The 20,944-nt window shown below is 41.8% G+C and overlaps 2 protein-coding genes across 2 annotated transcripts; both read right to left on the reverse strand.

Annotated features, from left to right (window-relative positions):
• Positions 1-437: 437 nt before the first annotated feature.
• On the reverse strand, positions 438-5,635 carry mtx2 (metaxin 2). The gene is made up of 10 exons (XM_070841380.1): positions 5,484-5,635; positions 4,309-4,356; positions 4,155-4,201; positions 3,807-3,879; positions 3,343-3,419; positions 3,034-3,126; positions 2,884-2,922; positions 2,256-2,381; positions 2,070-2,146; positions 438-1,528 (listed from the first exon to the last, which is right to left on the reverse strand). Exons 1-10 carry the CDS (start codon positions 5,521-5,523, stop codon positions 1,369-1,371), a joined length of 780 nt encoding a protein of 259 aa, XP_070697481.1. The 5' UTR covers positions 5,524-5,635; the 3' UTR covers positions 438-1,368.
• Positions 5,636-7,860: 2,225 nt separating this feature from the next.
• LOC139211112 (homeobox protein Hox-D4b-like) lies at positions 7,861-10,490 on the reverse strand. Its single transcript, XM_070841381.1, has 2 exons — positions 10,052-10,490; positions 7,861-9,393 (listed from the first exon to the last, which is right to left on the reverse strand). Exons 1-2 carry the CDS (start codon positions 10,488-10,490, stop codon positions 9,083-9,085), a joined length of 750 nt encoding a protein of 249 aa, XP_070697482.1. The 3' UTR covers positions 7,861-9,082.
• Positions 10,491-20,944: the final 10,454 nt, after the last annotated feature.

Here is a 20,944-nt window from a genome sequence, read left to right on the forward strand (position 1 = left end):
CAAAAATAGATTCCCTGGGATTTTCTCATAGACTGAAGCTGACTGTCTGACTCTTTTCTTAATTTGTTTTTGTCTATTTGTTGCCTTTAATTTTGCAGCATTTTCTAACTCTTAGTAAAAATATGAACATATTCCAGATAGTGAGAATGTTTCAGTGTGTGTGTGACATTTATGAGGGTTATAACTGTATTATTTAATAGTGTATGCTTCCAGCATTTCCATTATCATTTATCAATAAAAGATTATTACAAAAAATGTTAAACAGTTAAATTCCGTTCCTTTACGTTTTTGAAAGAAAATTATCGTTAATGTGCTATGCAATCTAACATTAAAACATGAAACATCAAAAATTAATCTTCCATCCTAAAACCAAGAGTTAATTTTATGCAAAAACTAAACAATAAAAATACTCAGTATGTTGAATTTAATGACTTTTATTTTGTAGGCACTTTCAATTCACACAAAGAAAACAATGGTGGCAAAACTAAGGAATAAGTCACATTCTCTTCATTATCATTATGTTCATGTGGTTATGTTTTATGTACAGAACAAAAGCAAGTATGCTAACACCGCCTCACATTTCTTACAAGCTTCTAAAGTTCCTAGAAGGAAAAAAAAAAAAAAAACAGCAAACCAATTGACCATAAACCCAGTTTAAGTCCTGCCTTCTGGAGGGCAGCCACGTCACACCACTGTCAAATCCATACACTACCTCAATGGGAGTGTGTTGTATTCATGGACGCACTGTGATACATGTCCGAGTTGACAGCATCCCTGTGTAACAGAGTGCCAACAACGAAAGAAAATAAGAGCATATAAATAAACCTCTGCTAGTGTTGGGAAGCATCCATCCTGCTGACGTGTCCTTGAGCCCGACACTGAATCCCTGTCAGCTCGTCTGACTTCTGACCTCCTTCTAGGTCAGCAAAGAGCTGCATTACTACTATCAGTATTTTTATTTAATTCTCACAATGCTAGAAATGTGAAGGCTCAATAGTCTGTTGAAAATTCATTTGGTGGCTTCCTGGAAGCTTGGAAAAATCTTTTAATCCCTTTAAGAATTATCTGTAATTTTAGAGTGTTTGGGTTCCAGTCATACGTAGAATTATAGAAAAGACCTCTCTTCCTGGTATATTTATCTATGAGCAGTGGACACATCTTACTTCTTACACATCCAACGGTCTCCTCTGGACTCCATGCATTAATGTACCAGTACGAAACAAAATGGAGAGGTAAAGCAAGAATCACGATGGGACAGGTATGTGAATTTAAGCCATTTTTAGCCTGTCAGTGCTACATTGAGGGAATGAGAGAAGGAAGGACAGAATGTACAAGGTGAGATAAAACAGAGAGGTTATTTTCAGTTCTTCAAGAGCTCTTGTCTTCAAAGTAGGTCTGTTCGATGCGTCTGCAGAAGGACAGCAGGTTGCTGTAGCTTTTGATCCTCTCTGCCAGCTCAGTGCTGGTCAGTCTGGTGGTCAGTATAGTGAAGAGGTGACCGAACACCAATGCATCCAGTTCTGTAGGCCTGCAACAAACAGATACAGTTATTACTGCTGAGGTCAACCAATCAATAGAAAATGTTATTTTTCTTGAGATTTTAGTTATGTGGTATGCCAGGTCTAATTTTTTGACCCGAGTGGCAAATTGAGATATTGAGAAACCATCTTCTTTCCAACAATCACTTCATCTGTTTCCCGTCACTCAGCTACAAATTAGAAATCTGAGCGGAAGGGTTAAAAGATGCGATGATGCTAACATACAGCACATTAGTGTTTTTTTAATCATGTCGTTAAAGGTGTTAATACATACTAACTGTTCTAAACAGAAAGAAGCTCCAATTTCAGAACATTAGCAAGTCAATATGTTTTTACACCACAAGGTGGTGCTGAAGGGAAAGCTGTCAGATACTTCCAAACACAAGATTCCTTTATGGCTTGGACCCCATAAGGTCAGCGAGGATTCAGCATATTACTGAAGTATAACCCCTCACTGTGCCATCCTATTGTGTTTTGTTATTCAGCTGCTATGGCAGACATACAACAGGCATCAGTCAAACAGATACATACTGTTTATTGAAGAAGTATGGTTGTGTTCCCAGCCTCTGAGACAAAGCCTGGCAGCACTGACTCACATCCTCATACACCTGAAACACATGACAGTACAAAAGGTTTCTCGTTTTTGAGACTACAAAACCACAAACAGCATCTGAGATGGCGTGAAAGCCTTTGTAAAGCATGCCAAACCATGCTGACCTGCTCCAAGGTTTTCCCTCCCCAGCCAATGGCGTTCATCTTCCTGCGAACCTCCCACTGCTTCTGATAGGCGAGGATGTTACTGAGAGGCCACGAGTAAGGATTGCTGTATCTGGGGCGTGAGATCTACGCAAAACCCATACGTATGACAGGCAATGAGTAATAACTCATAGACAAGTATAGACACAGGCAGTGTAACGTCACCACTTGTGTCAAGTTTTTCACCCATCATGGCAGCAACACAATGACACCTACTGGACTGAATCATGACTTCAGCTTCAAATGCTTCCTCTTAAAAAGTTTCGAAACACAGAGTGTATTCAGTTAGATCTGTTCATTTGTATGGGATTTATCATTTCATGTGCTTTACTCATTGTCATGCTGTCAAGAAAAGTTGCATATGGGAGCTTAGTTAGTTAATTTCCATGAGATCCTTTAAGTCAGTCGCCTGCCAATTCCTGTGTACAAATAACATGACTTCCAATGTCCTCCATGTTGGCATATTTGCAGACATGGCCAGAATAAATTGTTAAAATTGAGATTGCCAGCTTTGTCCTGATGAACTGTGTTTGCACATAAATACTGAAAAGGTTCTAACTTTCAAAGATCTAACTACAAGTTTACACACCTCAGCAGCTGTAGCGTCATCACACCACTGAACGTACAGCTGTAGAGAGGAGAGGACACTTGAATAAGATGTTCCAGAAATATTGATAACAATTGTGTGTAACTGTGTTGTTTCAGCTGTGTGCGTGTGTGTGTGTGTGTGTGTGTGTACCTCAGCAGTAAGCAGCATGTTGTTTACCAGCTCCATGTACGCTTTCATTTCAGCTCTCTGAACATCATCTAAGCCGTCGCTCAGAGAATGACCCTGAGAGCCCCAAAACACACACAGAGAAAATCAATCATCTAAAATTCATCCTATTTTCTAACTAATAAACAAAATAAAAAAAAAACTACAAGTGATTTCCTAACATGAGTAATGTGCCTAGAAAATAAGGTGGTAAGATGCTGTAACTCTGACTGTCTGAGCGTTAAGCCAGCTGTGATGAAAATAAGCACAAACTTCAATATCTGTGTCACACACCTTAGCTTTGGTGAACTGCACAATCGGCCCCAGTTCTGACACCACCTGGTTGCCTACGTGGATAAAGGGAATCTTACCTACACAGAGACAAAAAACACATAGATAGACCATTACAAAAATCCACACCAAATTAATCAGTCACTTTTGAAGAGTGCCAATAACCACAAAAAACAAAAGAGCTAAGCAGCGAGACAAAGTAGTTATGGCCAATAAATATGCAATAAAAGGCAAATTGAATGTTTAACCAGCCAGAAGATGTAAAAGGATAACATATGTTTCAACTTCTGGTTATACATGAATACAAACACTGACTGATCTGATTTGAAAGATGAATTAATTAAGTAATATTGTTAATTTTGCAGTGAGACAGACCACACCACTAAGAGCACATGCTGGAATTCAAACACTAGCGTGACGAGACAACGTGGCAAGAGTAAATCCTCTTTAGCAGAATGTGTACTAACCAGAGGGTGACATGTATTCAGCGTTTGCCCTACAAACCACCTGCACAGGCAGACCGCACATCCTGAGGTAGGCCTGTGTAGAGGAGCAACGGGACAGCGTCGGTTAGTGCTGACACAATCAACTGACAAGAAAAAACTGAAAATTGTCTGCAAGTAGTGCTTTTCGCGGAGAACACACACACACACACACACACACACACACACACACACACACACACACACACACACACACACACACACACACACACACACACACACACACACACACACACACACACACACACACACACACACACACACACACACACACACACACACACACACACACACACACACACAGGACTTCACCTGAACAGCAAGAGACGAGGCGCAGTCTGACAGCAGAATCTGATCCTCTGAAAGAACAACACCAGGGTACTGTTGACAGCTACACAAATAACCGTGCGTCCACAGTGACAGTTCATGTTATTTCTCCATTTCACACCAGCACTGACTGACTTACCCTTCAGTGGCTGGTACAAGGTTGCAGTTTCAGGCCAAGGCTCAGCAGCTGTCAGTGTCAAAAACAGACATACAATTATAACACGCACTTATAAGGTGACATGTTGGCTCATTAGACTGTTGTGCTGCTGGTTGGCATTATCATACTGTGCAATATACTCAAAACTGAATTAATGTAAGGTTGACTAAAATCTAACAAAAAGCAAAGAGACACGCCCCCAGAGAGGCACGGACAACACACTGGCTATCCCTATGTTTAGCTTACGTTAGGATGCAGGCTCATTTTGGACTTTTGACGTAAATAAACGTGCAAATCCGGCGAATATTGAAAAAGCAAATTCATCAGAAAGCAGATTAATTTCTCGGCAACACTTCAGGGGGTTTCACGTCAATATCAGTTGTGTATAAAGTAACAAAAACATGACTAATGCCGGAGGAGTTTGGTAAAACTCCATTCAACTCTGTACAACCTCCGTAAGATCCAAGATGGCAGATCATTTCTTCTCTTCCCAAAATGTTGTGCTGCTCAGTGGCGCTGCGGACACTGCTGCCGCTGATGGCTGGAGGCTGTATTACAACCAGCATATAGTTTTTGCATTGTCACTGCAATATAGCTTCCGGCCACAAGCGGCAGCACTGAACGCACCAAGGCCGAGCAGCATTCCAGTTTCAGCGAAGAAGAAGTTATAACCGCCATCTTGGACCTTACATTGACGGTTCAAATTAATCTAATTTATCCGCGCTTCACTGAAGTAAGTCGCATTTTTTAACTCGAATCAAAACTGTCATCGACGGGAACCCCCCTGTGCTGTTCCTGCTTAAACCTGCCGTGCTCCATTGGGTTTGTATTTTTAACATTAATCAGTTAAACAACTTTATTAGCGTTGTATGCCTAACATGGGTGCTATATTTGGTTAGCCATCTAGGACACGTAAAGTTAGCTAGTGTGACAGTCCTGAATGAGAGCTCCGGACATTGGAAGAACTAGACAAGGACAGTCCTCGATACAGTGATAGCAGAGTAGATTTGCTACGCCAGGCGACAATAATCGCTAATTTGTACTTAACGACCGTTTGGGAAATGGCTACGTCCACACTGTAGATGTTCGCTGATGCTAACTGGCTAAAGTTAGCTTAACAGACAATAATAAAGCACTGGACAACGTCAGTACATTACCCGCCATCTGCGACACGAAAGCCTCTGCCGCAAGAGACATAGTGGTGTTCTAATATCCTTATTGCTCCAAAATGGTAATTATAATGAGCGATGCGGTCAATTCCACTGCATGCAAGTTTAAGGGCAAGTGCTTGCTCCACTGTCATCGACTGGTCCGCTCGCATTTGCTGTCCGAAGAGTAAATATAGCTCGGATTTTTGGTTCCGCTTACGTCCGAGCAGAAGATATCGTTTTGCTCAGTGTGTGGATAATCTAAGTCTATGTCATAATACACTACTCACAAAGAGTTAGGGATATTCGACTTTCAGGTGAAATATATGTAAAATGTAAAAAGTTAATGCTACAGTGATATTATATCATGTAAGTAGGGCATTTAAGTAGAAGCATGCAATGGTAATTTTTATTCATCTTAAAGAATTTATTGAAAGAAAATCTAACAATAGTGGTAGGTATACCACAACAAAAAATTTTCAGTGCCTCAATAAATTGGGATGTGGCCAAAGGACGTCCACTCCTCTCCTTTCTGTGACTCTTCCAGTCTCTGTATCACTGTTACAACCTCCTGATGACACTCTGTGACCCTCTAAGCTCAGTGAACACCTCCTTCTGAGGACTTCCTGTTTGAAGCCTCCAGTGTTGAGGTGCTGCTGATCAACTGTTAGGTGTCGTCTTGGTCTCATGATGTCAGAATGTGAACAGCACGATGAGGAGGACTGTTTAAATACCAATTCTAACTGAAGCAGGAAATGTATTGGTCGATTCAGGGATCAAACCTGTTGTGAATTTTTCTGTTAAGCTTCTTGTTAGAGAACAGCAACTTGTGCACTTGTTTTTCCTAAATGAGATGTTTTCAAAGTGATGTGACTTAAGTCTGATGGAGCTTTTCTAATATGTTCGTTTTTTTTCTTTCAGGCTGCAATACCCAGTTCAACCAGGCGGGGACGTTCCTGCTTCACCACTGTCAGACTGTGTAAAGGCAGGTTGGTGTAATACATCAGCCCACACACATGACGTGCACCACGTCCAAACACATACACCTCTGTCATTACAGAATGTGATTTAGAGATGGTTACAATACAGAGACCACAATGCACAGCATATAATCAATGGGACAATTTACACTGTTTAGTTTTACTTGTGTTTATAAGAAATAAAGCCAGTTTTGCACACTGGCCATCTCCACTGTTTTCAAGTTTATTAGTTATTCTTTTTGTCCATTTAAATAAGATGACTATATTGTCAATGAGTAGATGTTTTTACTGTTCCTGTACGTTTAAAAAAAAAAAAGGCTATCACAAAATATATAATCGGCCAAGTGGATGCACAACATGGGATCCGAGTAATAAATGGCAGTTGTTTAGTGGTTTACTGAATTTCCCACAGCAGAGCAAAGTAAATAAAGTATCCCTCGGCTCTCTTTGGCGTGTGAACCTTTTAGAGGTTTTTCGTTAGTGAGTATTTGGACCTCAGTTGGCCTGAGTGGTCAGCTCTGTGGTGGATCTCCAGTACGTGATAGATATTGCTCTATGTCAGACCTTTTCCTGCACGTTTAACCACGTCTCCACCGGAAGCCACCAATTAATGCCTCTCATTTCCCTTACCCCCCCCCCCCCCCCCCCCCCCCCCCCCACACACACACACACACACACACACAAAGGGGATTTCTTTCACCTTAAGTACCTCATGTCATCCCTGCGCTGTGCGTAAACAATGCGTAAAAAGCGCACAAAGTCAAAAGATCCTCCGAAGGGCTTAGAATATTTTTTAGACCAATGTGCAGCTGTCATATTTTAACACTTTACCCTCCTGAGGAAACCTATAGATAGCTTACGTTTTTAATATTTTAAAGCAAAGTAGAAAATTCTGCCTGCAACGCCGAGTCTTTTCTGCTTCTTTATCCTCGTTTGGCTTAATGCAGCAGTTAAAGGAGAGTGTCGCTCTCCCATTTAAAATCCTCCCACGGGACAAAATCCTCGCATTTAAAAGGTTTCTCGGTTGAGATATCACTGACCAGAGATTCGTCTTGGCTCACCGCAAGTGGATAAGTCATGACTTGATCGTGTGTAACGGAGAGAAGATCGCCCTGTTTATGTTTTTAAAAAATCAATCATTTTGCCACATGTATTTCTACACTGACAGTGAAGGGAGGTTCTTTGTTTGAGCCAAAGATGAAGCTTGGATTCGTCTTTCATTCATAAATCATGTTAGGAGTAACTTCAACGTCACTTCCGTTGAAAAAGTCATCTATCCTCCACTTACTAACAGTCACAACACACAGATGGTGTGTGTGTGTGTGTGTGTGTGAGAGAGAGAGATATATTATGCAGTTTGAAACATTTTTTTTTTATTATTTTTATCATGTAAGTATGCTATTTTATCAAAACATTTCCACATATAAAATTCTTCCGCCCAGTTTGTCTTTTTTTTCCAAAGATGAACACATACAAAAACGAACAGCGACGATGCTTGCTACGAAGAATAAAATATGCTTCTAAATAATACAAATAAAAATAAGTACTGGCGTAAGGCTGTAATAGAAATCAATAGCATATTAAACTGGAATCAAAGAGAGAACACATTCTTTGAAAATGCAACACAAAGCTGTTTCAGAGAGGATTCTTTTAAACCTCTGAATCGAACAACAGACGCTTCAAAAGAAAAAAAAAAAAAAAGGTCTGTTCGTTAAAACCCTGTAACCCTGAGAAAAATAAGTTGGATTTACAGTCAGCGTCGTGCATCAAATACCTGTACCTCCAATTTGGCTTTTTTTTTTTTAAAGTATGTATTTATCTATTTATCCCCCTGCGTACAAGTGTGTACAATTTCCACCAAATTATTGCCAAGTTTGTTCACCTTTGGAATTAAAAAAAAAAAAAAAGTCTGCACGATATGGCTAGTTATCCTACTAAATATGCATTGTTTTTGGATGCTCCTCTATGTACAAAATACAAAGCTAAAACATTATGTCTCCAACCACTCTGCAAGTCAGCTGCCCAACAATTTGGCGTATCTGCTCTTCTGGTTCTTGCTTTGCCCCTTTTTAAGCGCCAGTTTGTGGAAACAACATTTTGGTAATGTGCATATTCATAAGTTAGGCTATTTCATCTTTTAGGTAGCTATTCTAAAACCCTGTATTATGTTTACCCTGTAGAAATAAAACCCTGTTTTCTCCAAAAAGACACGATCTCTCCTCGTTCATCAGATCGGGAGAGTGGAAGACTGCAACCAATAGGCGCAATGCTTTTGCGCCTTAAATACTGGAGGTCTAATTATGAAACAATTCCCTAAATCCAACAGAGATGTCACACCATCTACAAGCTTTAAGTTTACCTAAATGTAACACTCAAAGACATTCATTAATGAATTAAATATCAGACTAAAATTGGATGCAACCTATACACAACAGAATTACTTCAAAGTAAAAAGCTGAAATATAAGGCAAAAATACATTTTATACATTTCATAAAGCCTCATTCAGGCCTCTAAATGGACGGCCTATAATTTCAAAGCAGTTTAGAATTGTTTCGGGACTGCAGTCACCCTGGATCGATCAGTTTTGGAGAGTGAAGGTGCTGTCATGGCTGCCCACCGCCTCCTGTTCACCCAACCACCGCCTTCACGTCGCTGCTGCTGCTGCTGCTGCTGTTGTTGTTGCTGTCCGTGGTTTTCTTGTTTTTGCTCCTTCCTTTGGTGTTCGGCAGCTTGTTGTCCTTCTTCCAGCGCATGCGCCGGTTCTGGAACCACACCTTCACCTGCCGCTCGGACAGGCACAGCGCGTGGGCCACCTCCACGCGGCGGCGGCGCGTGAGGTAGCGGCTGAAGTGGAACTCCTTCTCGAGCTCCAGGACCTGCTGGCGCGTGTAGGCCGTCCGTAGCCGCTTTGGCTCCGGGCCCACGTGGTTCGGGTTAACTGTAAAAGGAAGGAATCAAATGTATTTATTCTTTATTTGCATTTCGAATTATCAGCTGTAGTAAGACTATTATCCTTAGCGGGTTATATGATAATAGCCTTTAGGTCTGCACTATAATAAGATGAAGAATCTGGAAATCTATTGGCATAAGATCTTATTTAAACATTAAGCCTATATTGCAGTGATTATCACGTGGTGATTTTTTTTTTTTTTTTTTTTTTAGTGCTGATTCTCATTTGCAGTTGTCTGGGGAAAAGACCAAGAAACGATTTCTACTTCTAACCTGCAGCTTTTTGTGCAGCTGCAGCGTTGCACACCAGAAGCATACAATTAGGCGCGCGTACACACACACACACACACACACACGCATGCACATATACACACGGGCAGTGGAAGGGCCATAAAACTTTATAGGGGTTGTAATTCTCCCTGACTCTCACTGAGACCATAAATAACTCGACAACAAAAAAAACGGTGCACACAAATGGACAAAACAGTAGAAAGAAAGAGGGGGGGGGGGGGGAGAGAAGAGCGAGAGTGCGCCTGGCAGACAAAAAAACATAAACATGGGAATCAGACGAGCTGAAATGATGAAGGGATGAAATGGAGAGAGGGTGAAGTAGATAGAGGGAGATGGAAGTCTCCAGGCTATCTCACCATGAGCGATGTGCACTTTCTTCATCCACGGGTAGACAACAATGGGCGGCTTGTCTCGTCCCTGGCAGCCCGTTTTCCTCTGCACCTGAGCGGGCTTCACACAGGTCATCCAGGCCTGGCACTGCAGGTCACCCACGGCAAATCTCTCCTTACCGGGTGCGTCTGTCTCCCTGTAGCCGGGGAAGGGCGCACCTTGGTGCTCCGAGTTCTCCTCTCCATCCTCCTGGTTGTGCCCCTGCAACGAGTGTTGATAGCCGGTTTGTTGTGGTGTGTATGGAGGCGGAGGGGGCTGCATGGGTTGATAGCCCCCTCCATAACCACCACTACTGTCCTGAGGGTTGTTGTAATACCCCCCTTGGTCACTAAAATTACTGTAATCTTCTTCACAAGGCGGGAACTGCGGCTCAGCATATTTACAGCTCACCACGTAGGACTCCATGATTGATTTATAGCGAGGCTGGTAGGAGAATACTAATTTTTCTTTCTCTCCCCTCTCTCTGTCTCTTTTTCCCCCTCTGGCATCAAGCCATCCTGCGGCTGTCAAATAGACGGACGGCCGCGCGGGCCACGTGACCCTGCGGCCAGCCAATGAGAGGCTGCACTTCGGATTGTTTATGTCGGACGTAATGGGATAATTTGAAGGGGGGGGGGGGGATGTTCATTATAGGACTAATGAAGTTTTGCTGGGGTGGAAAATGGTTAAGAATACATGTTTGTGGACTGAAAAATAACGTTAAGACCAAGACGTCTGTCATGTGGAGACTAATTACTAAAATAATTTGGATAGATCTATAGGTAAGATAAGATCACCGTTATTAATTCCGAAGGAAATTATTTCTATCTATCTATCTATCTATCTATCTATCTATCTATCTATCTATCTATCTATCTATCTATCTAATCTCGTCTCTTTATTTGCCCTCCCCCCACCCCATCCCTGACACAGCACCTATTGAGAAGGCACGGACTGTAGATTTATGACTTTTGGCTGAATGACTTTTACCCCCACACAGATGGCCAGAGCTGAAAAATTAATCTGGCCCATATTGAGGGACGGCGAGGCCATATTTGGCCTTGTGACGAGTCAAAGGGTCGACAACAAAACATGGCTGACCAGAAAGGCCTCCAATAAAAGAATGAGATAAAAGGTTCCCAGACAGTGACTAGTAGTTGGCTTTGTTAGGCAGGGGTCAGCCCGAGGTGTCCCGTTCACCACCACCTTCTCGGCTTTTAAAGGGAGGGGAGGGAAAACGCATCGCTTCGCTTAAAAAATGATGCTACAGCAAGCTGGAGGAGAGACAAATGCGACAGGGCTGAAAAATGAAAGCGAATGACGCTGGATCTGAAATCGAAGAACATGAAAGAGATAAGTGAGAATATGGTAAATCCTCACAGCCCTCACACGAAGCAAAAGTCACACAATGAGGATGCTTGTATTTAAACGAAGTCGTTTTTCTCTTAAATGCTAAATCATAAACGTCAGAGTCTGAAATAAATCATCAACCGAGGAATAGAACCACAAATCCACGTTAAATCCTCCAGGATTTCTTCTTTGGCTGCAGCTGCTCTCTAAGGATGCTGAAAGTTTAAGCTCAGCCAAAACCTCTTAATAACTCCTGCGATGTCCTATTACCTCTGCCTAATATACCCCGCAATAATAAAGAGAGGAGGAAGAAAGTGTTTTTGCTTGGCTGGGGCATTAAAGGGGCTCATACAGGAGGGTGTAATGGCTTTGAAGATTTTGGCATGGGTCATAGAGTACAAGTGAACTAAAGATTATATGGGCTCAAGCTATCTGACCTAATGAGCCATTTGTTCACAGTAGCTCATTATGAATGACTGGGAATGACTGATAAGCTATCAGATGGTAATAAACTGGCTAAATATCACAGTTTTCTGTCTGTATGAGCAAGATAAGGCAAGATAAAGCAGCATATTTATAGGAAATACTGTGAACAAATATTTTACAATATTACAGTCTCATTGGCTACAGCCCTTTATGAGCAGAGTGGACTGCAGAGCCATGTATCTAGTTCAGAGTAAAATCTTTACCAGGTTTATACGCACAGCAGCGTGCAGTTGTGTTTACTTTTTTCTGTGTTTAAGCTTTGTGCTGCAGCCCCTTTGCTGGTCTGGATTTCTTAAACAAGACTCAACTGAGCAGACCTTTAATGCTGCCAGGGAACAGGATCCAGTGGCACAATCCCCTAGTATACTGTGTAACTCGGCATGTGCAAACCATCCCACTCAATTTGGTGATCAGTTTGGGAGCAAAAAAAGAAAACAAAAAACCCTGATTTCTCCATTACCTCACTGGAGCTGCTTGGTGCACAGTCCACCGCAGCCTCTGGGAAAGTGTGAACAGTAAAAAAACAGCAGGACCCAGGAAGGATATGTTCCTTTGGCAAAGTAAAATCAGTGTTAACACTCATCGGTTTTTCATTCTCTTCCTTCAGATTTTGATTGATGGTTAGTCATCGCCCATAGACTCCCCCAGAACCCAATCTGTGACTAAGACAGCTCCACACACATTCGGTTCTACAGGGTATATATGGGCGAGGGTTTGCTGCACGGCTGGCTGCTGATGACTTCTTCTTCTTGTTGACAGTGATTTACACTCACATCTTCTCGCACACTTCTTTTTTTTTATTGTGTTTACTATGTCTCTGCCTCGGACCAATTACAGTAAAACACCATTCAGCCATTCATTTTTAAGATGTGCATGTTTCCCGATACATGTGATGTATCAGTGTCGTTGTTCTAATTTATTGAAACCATTAATGGTGCTGTAGCATGTAGCATTTGACATCAATAACTCATTAAGACACCCCGCATTAATTCTAATACATAAATGTAATTACTGTAAGCAAGCAGGACCATCACCTAAAAGACTGGCAGCCTCAGCACTGTGGACAAGGTGGATATTGAGTTGGGAAATGTGCATGAAATCTGTCTTGTAGCACAGTGGGAGTGATTTACAGGAGTGAACAGCAGGGGGTGGAGCTGGTGTTCCACTGGAAAGGGAGCTAAAAGTTTGTTATAATGGCACAGGGTGTAACATGTAAAACGCAGATGGAAGAATGAAGTATTTATGATAACCACCAGCATTAACAACACCGGCAGATAAGTGGTGTGAAAGGAGTCGGCCATGTATTGATGTTTGTACACCCTCCTTCACAATACATCATCCAGCTCAGCACTGTATTTCTAATTATGTGACCTTGGTGGTATTGAAGCGCCTATAGCTCTGTTGGTGAGAGCCGAGATCTGTTTTACGACTGGTAAATTCGCCTTTTTCACATTTTCCCCGTCCACCGTGGTTTTGAGGATAGAATAAGGACAGCTGGTCACCTGCCAAAGGTGGTGAACATGCGACCGGCTAGTTTTACAAGCTACCGACCACAGCACGAACGTGACCAGCATTGGGATGGTGGCTAATGGCAATTTCTGAACTTGGCCTGGACATCAGATTGGACTAAAATGAAAATAGCAGTGCTCGAAAGAACATAGCCCGGAGGGGGGAAATCTAAATTCCTCATTTAGGTCTCGCTGAAATACATTTATGATGCTCCCCAGACCATATAGATGTTTATAATTCAGCATCTGTCATCAGCTGGCCAGTAGAAGCGCTGAAGGCTACATGACCAGGGATGAATTTAAAGTCTAATCAGGCAATCTGCGATGAAAGCCAGTTTTACCATTGTGACTGATGACATAGATGCTGTAGTTGCTGTTGTTGTTATCTCTATTTGCTTGGCTACATGTTAAACAAAGGGTAAAATATACATCTATAGTAAGTATTGATTTTGATCTCAGTGTATTCATCAATGCCCGTGCTCTACTGAAGGCAGTCTGTCATCTTGTCCCACTTCCACACATCATGTCTTTATTCACACATGCACGATAATTTATCATTAAGTCACTGCTGATGCTCTCTTTCTTTAACACATGCATAAATAATATAAGCAGTGTTGTGCGTGTGTTTTTACTGTATGTTTTGGCCTAGAAGCCGTAGGGAGTTTCTGTTTCTATTTTTTTTTTTCTGTGTTCTGGCTGGGGCTCATTTTTGCTGTTTACATTCACTAAATTCCCATGGCCATTTGAACGAGGGGCTGGTGAAGCTCTGGTCTGATCCATTTGTTGCTAAAGCAGAAAGATTAGGTTGCAGAGGACCAGCAAAGCGTTATGTAGAGTGAGATCGGTTTCAGACTGAGCAGTGGGAAAGGTAAACTCAGGGGAGATTTAAAGCAGAGCTAAACATTGATCCAAATGGATTTGGTTGACTAATGAAACTGCGCACTTTAGAGCACCCATCAGATGTAAATGGTACAAATGGGCAGAAATCTTTTCAAGTTAGGACTATTAATCCATGCCCCTGCTAAAAAGGACTTTGACCTAAAACTTTCATTTTTCACACTTATTCCAGGCTAAACTCTCCTGCTGAATGGGGGGTTTTCAGAGGTGGAATCATTAGCTCGCACCTCTTCAATGGGGCTCCCTAGCTCTGAACTTTGGTGGACTCTCCCTTTAGAGGCAACAACAACAACGGAGTGATGTTTGGGGTTTTGAAAGAGCATTCTTCTTTAAGAATGTAGCCTAGCTGCCGTCAGGTCGCGAGAGGGTCAATCAGAATCGTTGACCGCGTGTTCACCGTTCACCATCAGTCCTGCGCTGGACAGGGCCACGCAGGGGCCCGAGCTGGGGACCATCCAGAGTTCACCCGGCCTGCGGGAGTCGCGAGTCCATTGTCTCAGAGGTCTCTCTCTCTCTCTCTCTCTCTCTCTCTCTCTCTCTCTCTGTGGATGGATTATTGTTGTGCAAAAGGCAAACGCTGGTTTGAAATTAAAGGGTTAAATTGTGAGAAAAGGAGGATATTTTTTTTATTATGTCATATTTGGGATTAGCAAAAATGTCATTGTATTTTTCCTGCTGCATCCTTCACTGACTTTTCCAATAACTGCCGTTTAATCACCCCCCTTATATCCATTTTAAATTATTGGTGAACTATTGATTAATGCCAGCATGTTGTAGTTTACCAGGATGAATATCCTCCGCCCATCTTTGTGTACTTATTATCAGAATATTCTAACTGTAAGTCTGATTTTGACTCTGCAGATTATTTATAGTTTTGCATACAGACCCCCCCCCCCCAGTTGTGATCTCAACACTCAGCTCACGTACCCACACACAGCCTCTCGTGTAGACGGCCCTTTAGATAAACTCTTCAGTATTTTGGTCCCTGGTCGTGACTTGGCTGTGCGATATAAAGCCATTCAGATGTGGCTTTTCTTTCTGGGGTCGTTTCACTTTTTCATCTTAGACAGGCTGACCGCCGGCTCACCCCTCCGCCCCCGGCCCTCTGCCGGGTCAAAGCCGAGCTGAGTGCAGCTTTAACCCGGTTTAGACATTAACTGCGACCTCCAGCCCTGGGAACCCGTGCACCGTCTCCCACTGACCAGCAGAAGCCCCAAAGATCCTGACTGCAGCAGGCAGATGAAACACTGAGTGAAGTTTAATGAAAGCAAATGCGGCACAAACGCCGACTCAGGAGTGCAGGAGTTTAGAATTAGTTGCTGTAATATCTGTTTCATCGAATGAACGAAGTGTGAATTACAATTTAATGAATTAAATTCGTCTGATACTAAAAAAGAATGAATTGGATGGTGGATGGGTTTTTACATATGAAACCTAAATTTTAAGGATGGTGGTAAAAATCCAAATCTAGTGAAGAAATTTTTTAGACCATAAACTAATAATTAACAGATCGAAATACTGCATAATTAACAGCACAAATTCTGTGGAACTACTACAAATATTAATAGCTGTATGTTGTGTTCTTGGATGTCTGTGTATAGATTACAGAGTGTGTTGTATCGGTCCTACGGTCCGAATAAGTTGCAGTTTTTTGCGATAATAATACAATGAAATTAATTTAGTAAAAAAAGAAAAGAAAATACACAGTTTCTGTTCGTTTACAGAACATTTGTTTGCGTTTATGCACAATCTAGTAAAGAGAATTAATCTATTTTAAAATATTTTCCTGAAACTCACTGTTCTATAAACCTGAGGATTATTTGGCACTAAGGTTATTTGACAGATTAATGTCGTGTATTGTTGCCTGAGCTCTCCTTTCTGAGTCCTCAGCCGTGACTGTAATCAAAATGTTCTCCTCGCCATAAAGCGCCGCTGCAGCCCGCAGTCCTCCTCTGGCTCCTGTTTACAGTCTGCAGAGGAGTGACGCTGGGTGTGAGCAGATATAGCAGTAAAAATGTAACATCCCAAGAAAGTGCCATAACTCCCGACCACTCAGCCTCTGTTTGCATGTGCACACACAAGCATCCATCAATACAGGACCAGGAGAGGAAATGATTCTGAATCAGCAGCTCTCAGTCTGGGGGCAGGTTGGATTTCTAAAGTTGTGAAACTGAACACTTTCAATCCTCCAGCCTGCAGACATGAAGAAAGACAAGTCTCAAAGATGGCTTTTCTGATCCAATATCGTTAGAGCTTCATCTAAATCGCTCGGCTGTTATTTCCCACCAGGCCTTATTTACAATTATTCTGAGATATCTGAACGGGATATTATGTTGTCAAAATCCTGAACCCTATAATCCTCAACATGTGGAACAAGGTTGTACCGCTTTAGAAAGAAAAGGCTGAACTGTATGCCCACTTAAGAATGGACATGCTGCGGGAATCAGTACACACACACACACACACACACACACACACACACACACATGCTGTTTCATGTTAAGGACTTCCTACGAAACTACGAAACACGGTATAAGGAACAAAAGATTTTTGGTTGAAACCCAGGATAGTTAATAAAAAAATAAAGGTTCCCACGGGCCTTAAAAGTCCTCGTACGTTTTTATGTAAAATTAAATTTTAAAAGAAAAAGAATTAAGATTTTTTTAGGATAACAATATCTTAATTTGCTTAAATGTTTTAAGTATGCTTGAAATAACAACAAAAATATTTAATAATCCTGCATCCCTGTTGAGAATAATCCTCTATTGGATCATTGTGTAGCTAAACGATAAAAACAGACTAAAAAAAAAAGAAAAAGACGTGAACCAGCGTCACTTCTTACTACTGACACACGCACTGAATTTCAGCCAAACAAGGCTCTGAAGATTATTGAACCTGATGTCCACATCTCCAAGAAAACGTGAGTTAATTATATTTTAAGTTGGGCTACAGGTGGATCTCTGGACCCCCTCGCTCACTTCACCATGGGCCCTTGGGGGCTCCCTGGACCACAGCTTGAATTCGGGGAGCACCCCCCACCACCACCACCACCACCACCTCCACCAGCAGCACACCTCTGTCCCTCCATCCGCCCCCTGCCCCTTACAGTCATAACTTCATATCTGTGCCAAATATGAAAACGAGACACACTTACTGGTTCTGTTCTGACCTTAAAACACGGATGTTCGTTGGTGTAAAATCCGGTCGGATTGGATCGAAGCTGATTATCGGAACCGTCTCCGTTGTGTCTCTCGGCGGCACAAAGAGCATTCTGTTGATTTCGGACAAATATCGGCTACCAATCCCATCTGGCCGCCTGTCGGCTATTCTCTCTGAGTTATATTTTGGGGCTTGTCAAACCGCGGCAATAAAACACACTTTATTACCGTCACGTGCTCAGTTTTTTTTTTTTCCTTCGCTCCCACGCGGGTTCATAAATTATTAGGCCCTGCACCGACAGCCACTTTATTCGATAATGGCGCCAAAGAAAAAAAATCCTTTAATCTCTGGGGTTTTTGTGCTGTTGAAGATTAAAAGATTATGAGTTTTGTGATTACAAAGAGCGAATTGGGTGGTTGTGATGAATTATTCCCTTTTTCGATTTTATTTTCAAACAGTTTTTGAATCTTTTTTTTTTTTTTTTTAAATGGCAAAGAGAATTAATTGTCTTTGTATTTCCGACGTTTAAATCGACTTATTTACCTTCTCGATGTAACTGTGGCTTTTTTATTGCTGTAATAATCGAGGGAAACGCGTTTCTTTGAAAAGATTGGGTTGGACATTTGTGAACTCTGTAAAATCCGTGCGTAAAACTTATATTTCGTGTGCGTAAAACCGAGAGTCCTCATGCCGTCACCCTGCTTATATCCCCGTGTGGTTTGCGCTGCAGTCCTTTCCTCCAAAACAAGCAGAGACTAAACGCTGTTTGCATTTTTCCGGATGTTTCTGGAATGTTGTTTGGAGCATTTGTTTCCTGCTTTGATTTCCGTAAATGGGGAGCAATAAAACCATAAAGTGGCTCTGTGAAAACACACCGCGGGTCTCTGTGTGTGGCTGTGTGGCAGCTTTGCTGCTGCTGCTGCTGAGGACATTTAAGTGTCAAAACAACACACGAAACCAAAACTTACATAAATAAGTCTTTAAAATAGGCCTGCATGAGATTACTTCATGTCAAGTTGATAATAAGAGACACAATGCTAAAAAAAAATGTTTGGAATTGCTTGATGAAGGTGTAATAAGTCAGCCATCTGACCACAGGGAAATAAAAATACACGCATTTCACATGCATTTAAATTGATGTGCAGCTACCTTTTCTTGTCTTAGTCTTAGTCTAGTAGGAACCAGTTTTTAGTTTGGATTTATTCGTGTCTTTTATAATGTTCCTAAAAAAAATCCCCAAAATATTCAGCACCCACATAACAGTTAATGATATTTTTAATAACGTGCAGGATGTCAGCCGTTTAGCAGACGAGATATTTAGTCTTAAAGAACTGCGGTGCAAAATATTTTTTATTTTTCGCTTTAATCAACAAAGCCTTTCTGAACCAGAGCCCAGTTGAAGCCATGATTTACAGCGCCTTGGCTGGGCGCCCTGCCTAACAGCGCCTCCCAGCTGCGGTAGCAGAAAATCACGTCCAGGGACTACAGGGCGGATGTTCGAGGTGCATTCAAGGTAACTGGGAGAAGGGAACTCTACTGACCTCCAAGTTGAACGAGCTGGAGGGTGAGGGGAGGATCGGGTCTGAACCCTGGGGTTGATAAACACCCGCACAGCTGCGATCTGTGCACTGAAGAATCTTGAGTCTGTAGCGCCATCTAGTGTTGTAAAAATACACAACAGCGCCACCTTTGGCCCGTGTGAAGCCTGTGAAGGATGCAGCAGCAGCAGCAGCAGCAGCAGCAGCATATCTGCACTGTGGAAGTCTCAGCTCAAGATATCTGATAAAGGACTCGGAAGATGTAGCAACTTTCCCACCAACAGGAGGAGCTTTTAGTAGCAAGTTTACTTATTTTAATCAGTTGATTTGGTAGGAATTTGTGTCAGTTACTTTTTATACAATATGCAATATATGCGTGCAAAACTGCGTCCATGATGCAAATAAAAAAAAAAACTTCAGATAATTTTTATAAAATACTGTTCAAATGGTAAATTCAGAGAGCTGTGCAGAGGTGGGTTGTTTTGTCATTTCTGCACCGCACTGCGTTTCACCTGTGTTCTGACTATTGACCCCCCCTAGTGGTTCGTATTAACACTAACACTCTTGGCATAAGAACTGGAGAAGAAGGTACAATTACCTGACCGTCCATCAAAACCACATTATCAAAATGATGCTATGTGACAGAACATGCTTATTAGATCTCACACAGTTACGTTTGTTCTAATCTGCCTTTAAAGCAGAAAATGGGTTTAATATGTGTGAACCAGACTGTCTGTATGGTAGAAATATTAAGTGAGAATGGAAACAACAAAGAGTCATTGTTAGTCTCAGTCATTGTTGATAGATAATGAAATAGTTATTGTTATTTGTCGGCTCGTGTCCTTTTTGTTACCTGTATCAGATGATAGTGGCCAACTGCACCAAACTGTGTGAGCTCTGGAAGGAAAAAAAAACCCAAATGAAATAGCATGAGTTGCCTAAAACGTGAACATCTCTGCATACATTTTCAAAGTCAATCCATGACACAAAGGCCCCTTTGCTGAAAAGCAATGATCACATATTTTGTAGTTGTTTGGTTGTAGTAAATCTAGCCAAGGGAGGTTTTCAGGACAAACCTGCGGGTTGTTTTCCTCTTTGTGGCTGAATCTGAAGCCTTTGCATCATCCTGCGGGGACGGAGACACAGACATGTTTTGTATTATGACATCTCTAGATGGAGAGTTCTGTCTGTATCTCTGTGTCCCTCTCTCAGGCTGTCTCTCTGGTATCTTTCTGTCTGTCTCAGGCTCTAATTTAATGTTTGTCTCGTTCTCTGCGTCACTGTCTTCCCTATCTCCTTTTGTCTCTTTGTTTCTCTCTCTCTCTCTCTCTCACACACACACATTGACACATAAACACACACACACACACACACAGATTCCCTGCTGCATTGCAGTAGGTTGTAAATACTGAGTGCCAGCTGAGCTTGACTGAGCAGCACCAGTGAAATACTGTCTTTGTTTCTCTCTATCTCTCACACCCCGCCTTCTGCCCTCATGGGGGGAAAAAAAGAAATGTAAAATTCAAAAAAGGGAGAAAATACTGTCTCTTTTGTCTCTGTGACCCTCTGGCTGCCCTCATAAAAAAAGAACGTCAATGAAAACAAAAACACAGGCGAAAGGATTCCTTCTGTCTTGGTCAGTCCATCTGTCCAAGTGCGTTTTATGGAGGAGGAACGAGACACTCACTTTCTTTTTTTACAGAGGCCTCAAACGATTAAATATAAAAGCAGAAGGAAGAAATATAAGCGGGCAAATGGGAGAACAGGAGTCTGTCTAGTCGGAGGACTGGATGATCCACTGAGCCTTAAAGTTTGGTTATATTCTTCTCGAATGCATGCATGTCTTTCTATACACAGACATATAGCCTACACACTTAATTGTAGATAAAACTTCACATTTTCTGCATCAGATCTGGTAATTGCAATCATGCTATTATACAAA

This window comes from Pempheris klunzingeri, chromosome 12 (genome assembly GCF_042242105.1).
Source record: "Pempheris klunzingeri isolate RE-2024b chromosome 12, fPemKlu1.hap1, whole genome shotgun sequence".
NCBI classification, from domain to species: Eukaryota; Metazoa; Chordata; class Actinopteri; order Acropomatiformes; family Pempheridae; genus Pempheris; species Pempheris klunzingeri.

Excerpts from the sequence above, each read along its gene's own strand:
- mtx2 (XM_070841380.1), bottom strand. The coding sequence starts at position 5,523 with ATGTCTCTTGCGGCAGAGGCTTTCGTGTCGCAGATGGCGG. Across the intron at positions 3,880-4,154 it reads CCTCGTCTCTTGCTGTTCAG|GCCTACCTCAGGATGTGCGG; the intron begins GTGAAGTCCTGT and ends TCCTCTACACAG. Across the intron at positions 3,127-3,342 it reads TGCAGTTCACCAAAGCTAAG|GGTCATTCTCTGAGCGACGG; the intron begins GTGTGTGACACA and ends TGGGGCTCTCAG.
- LOC139211112 (XM_070841381.1), bottom strand. The coding sequence starts at position 10,490 with ATGGAGTCCTACGTGGTGAGCTGTAAATATGCTGAGCCGCAGTTCCCG. Across the intron at positions 9,394-10,051 it reads GAAAGTGCACATCGCTCATG|TTAACCCGAACCACGTGGGC; the intron begins GTGAGATAGCCT and ends TTCCTTTTACAG.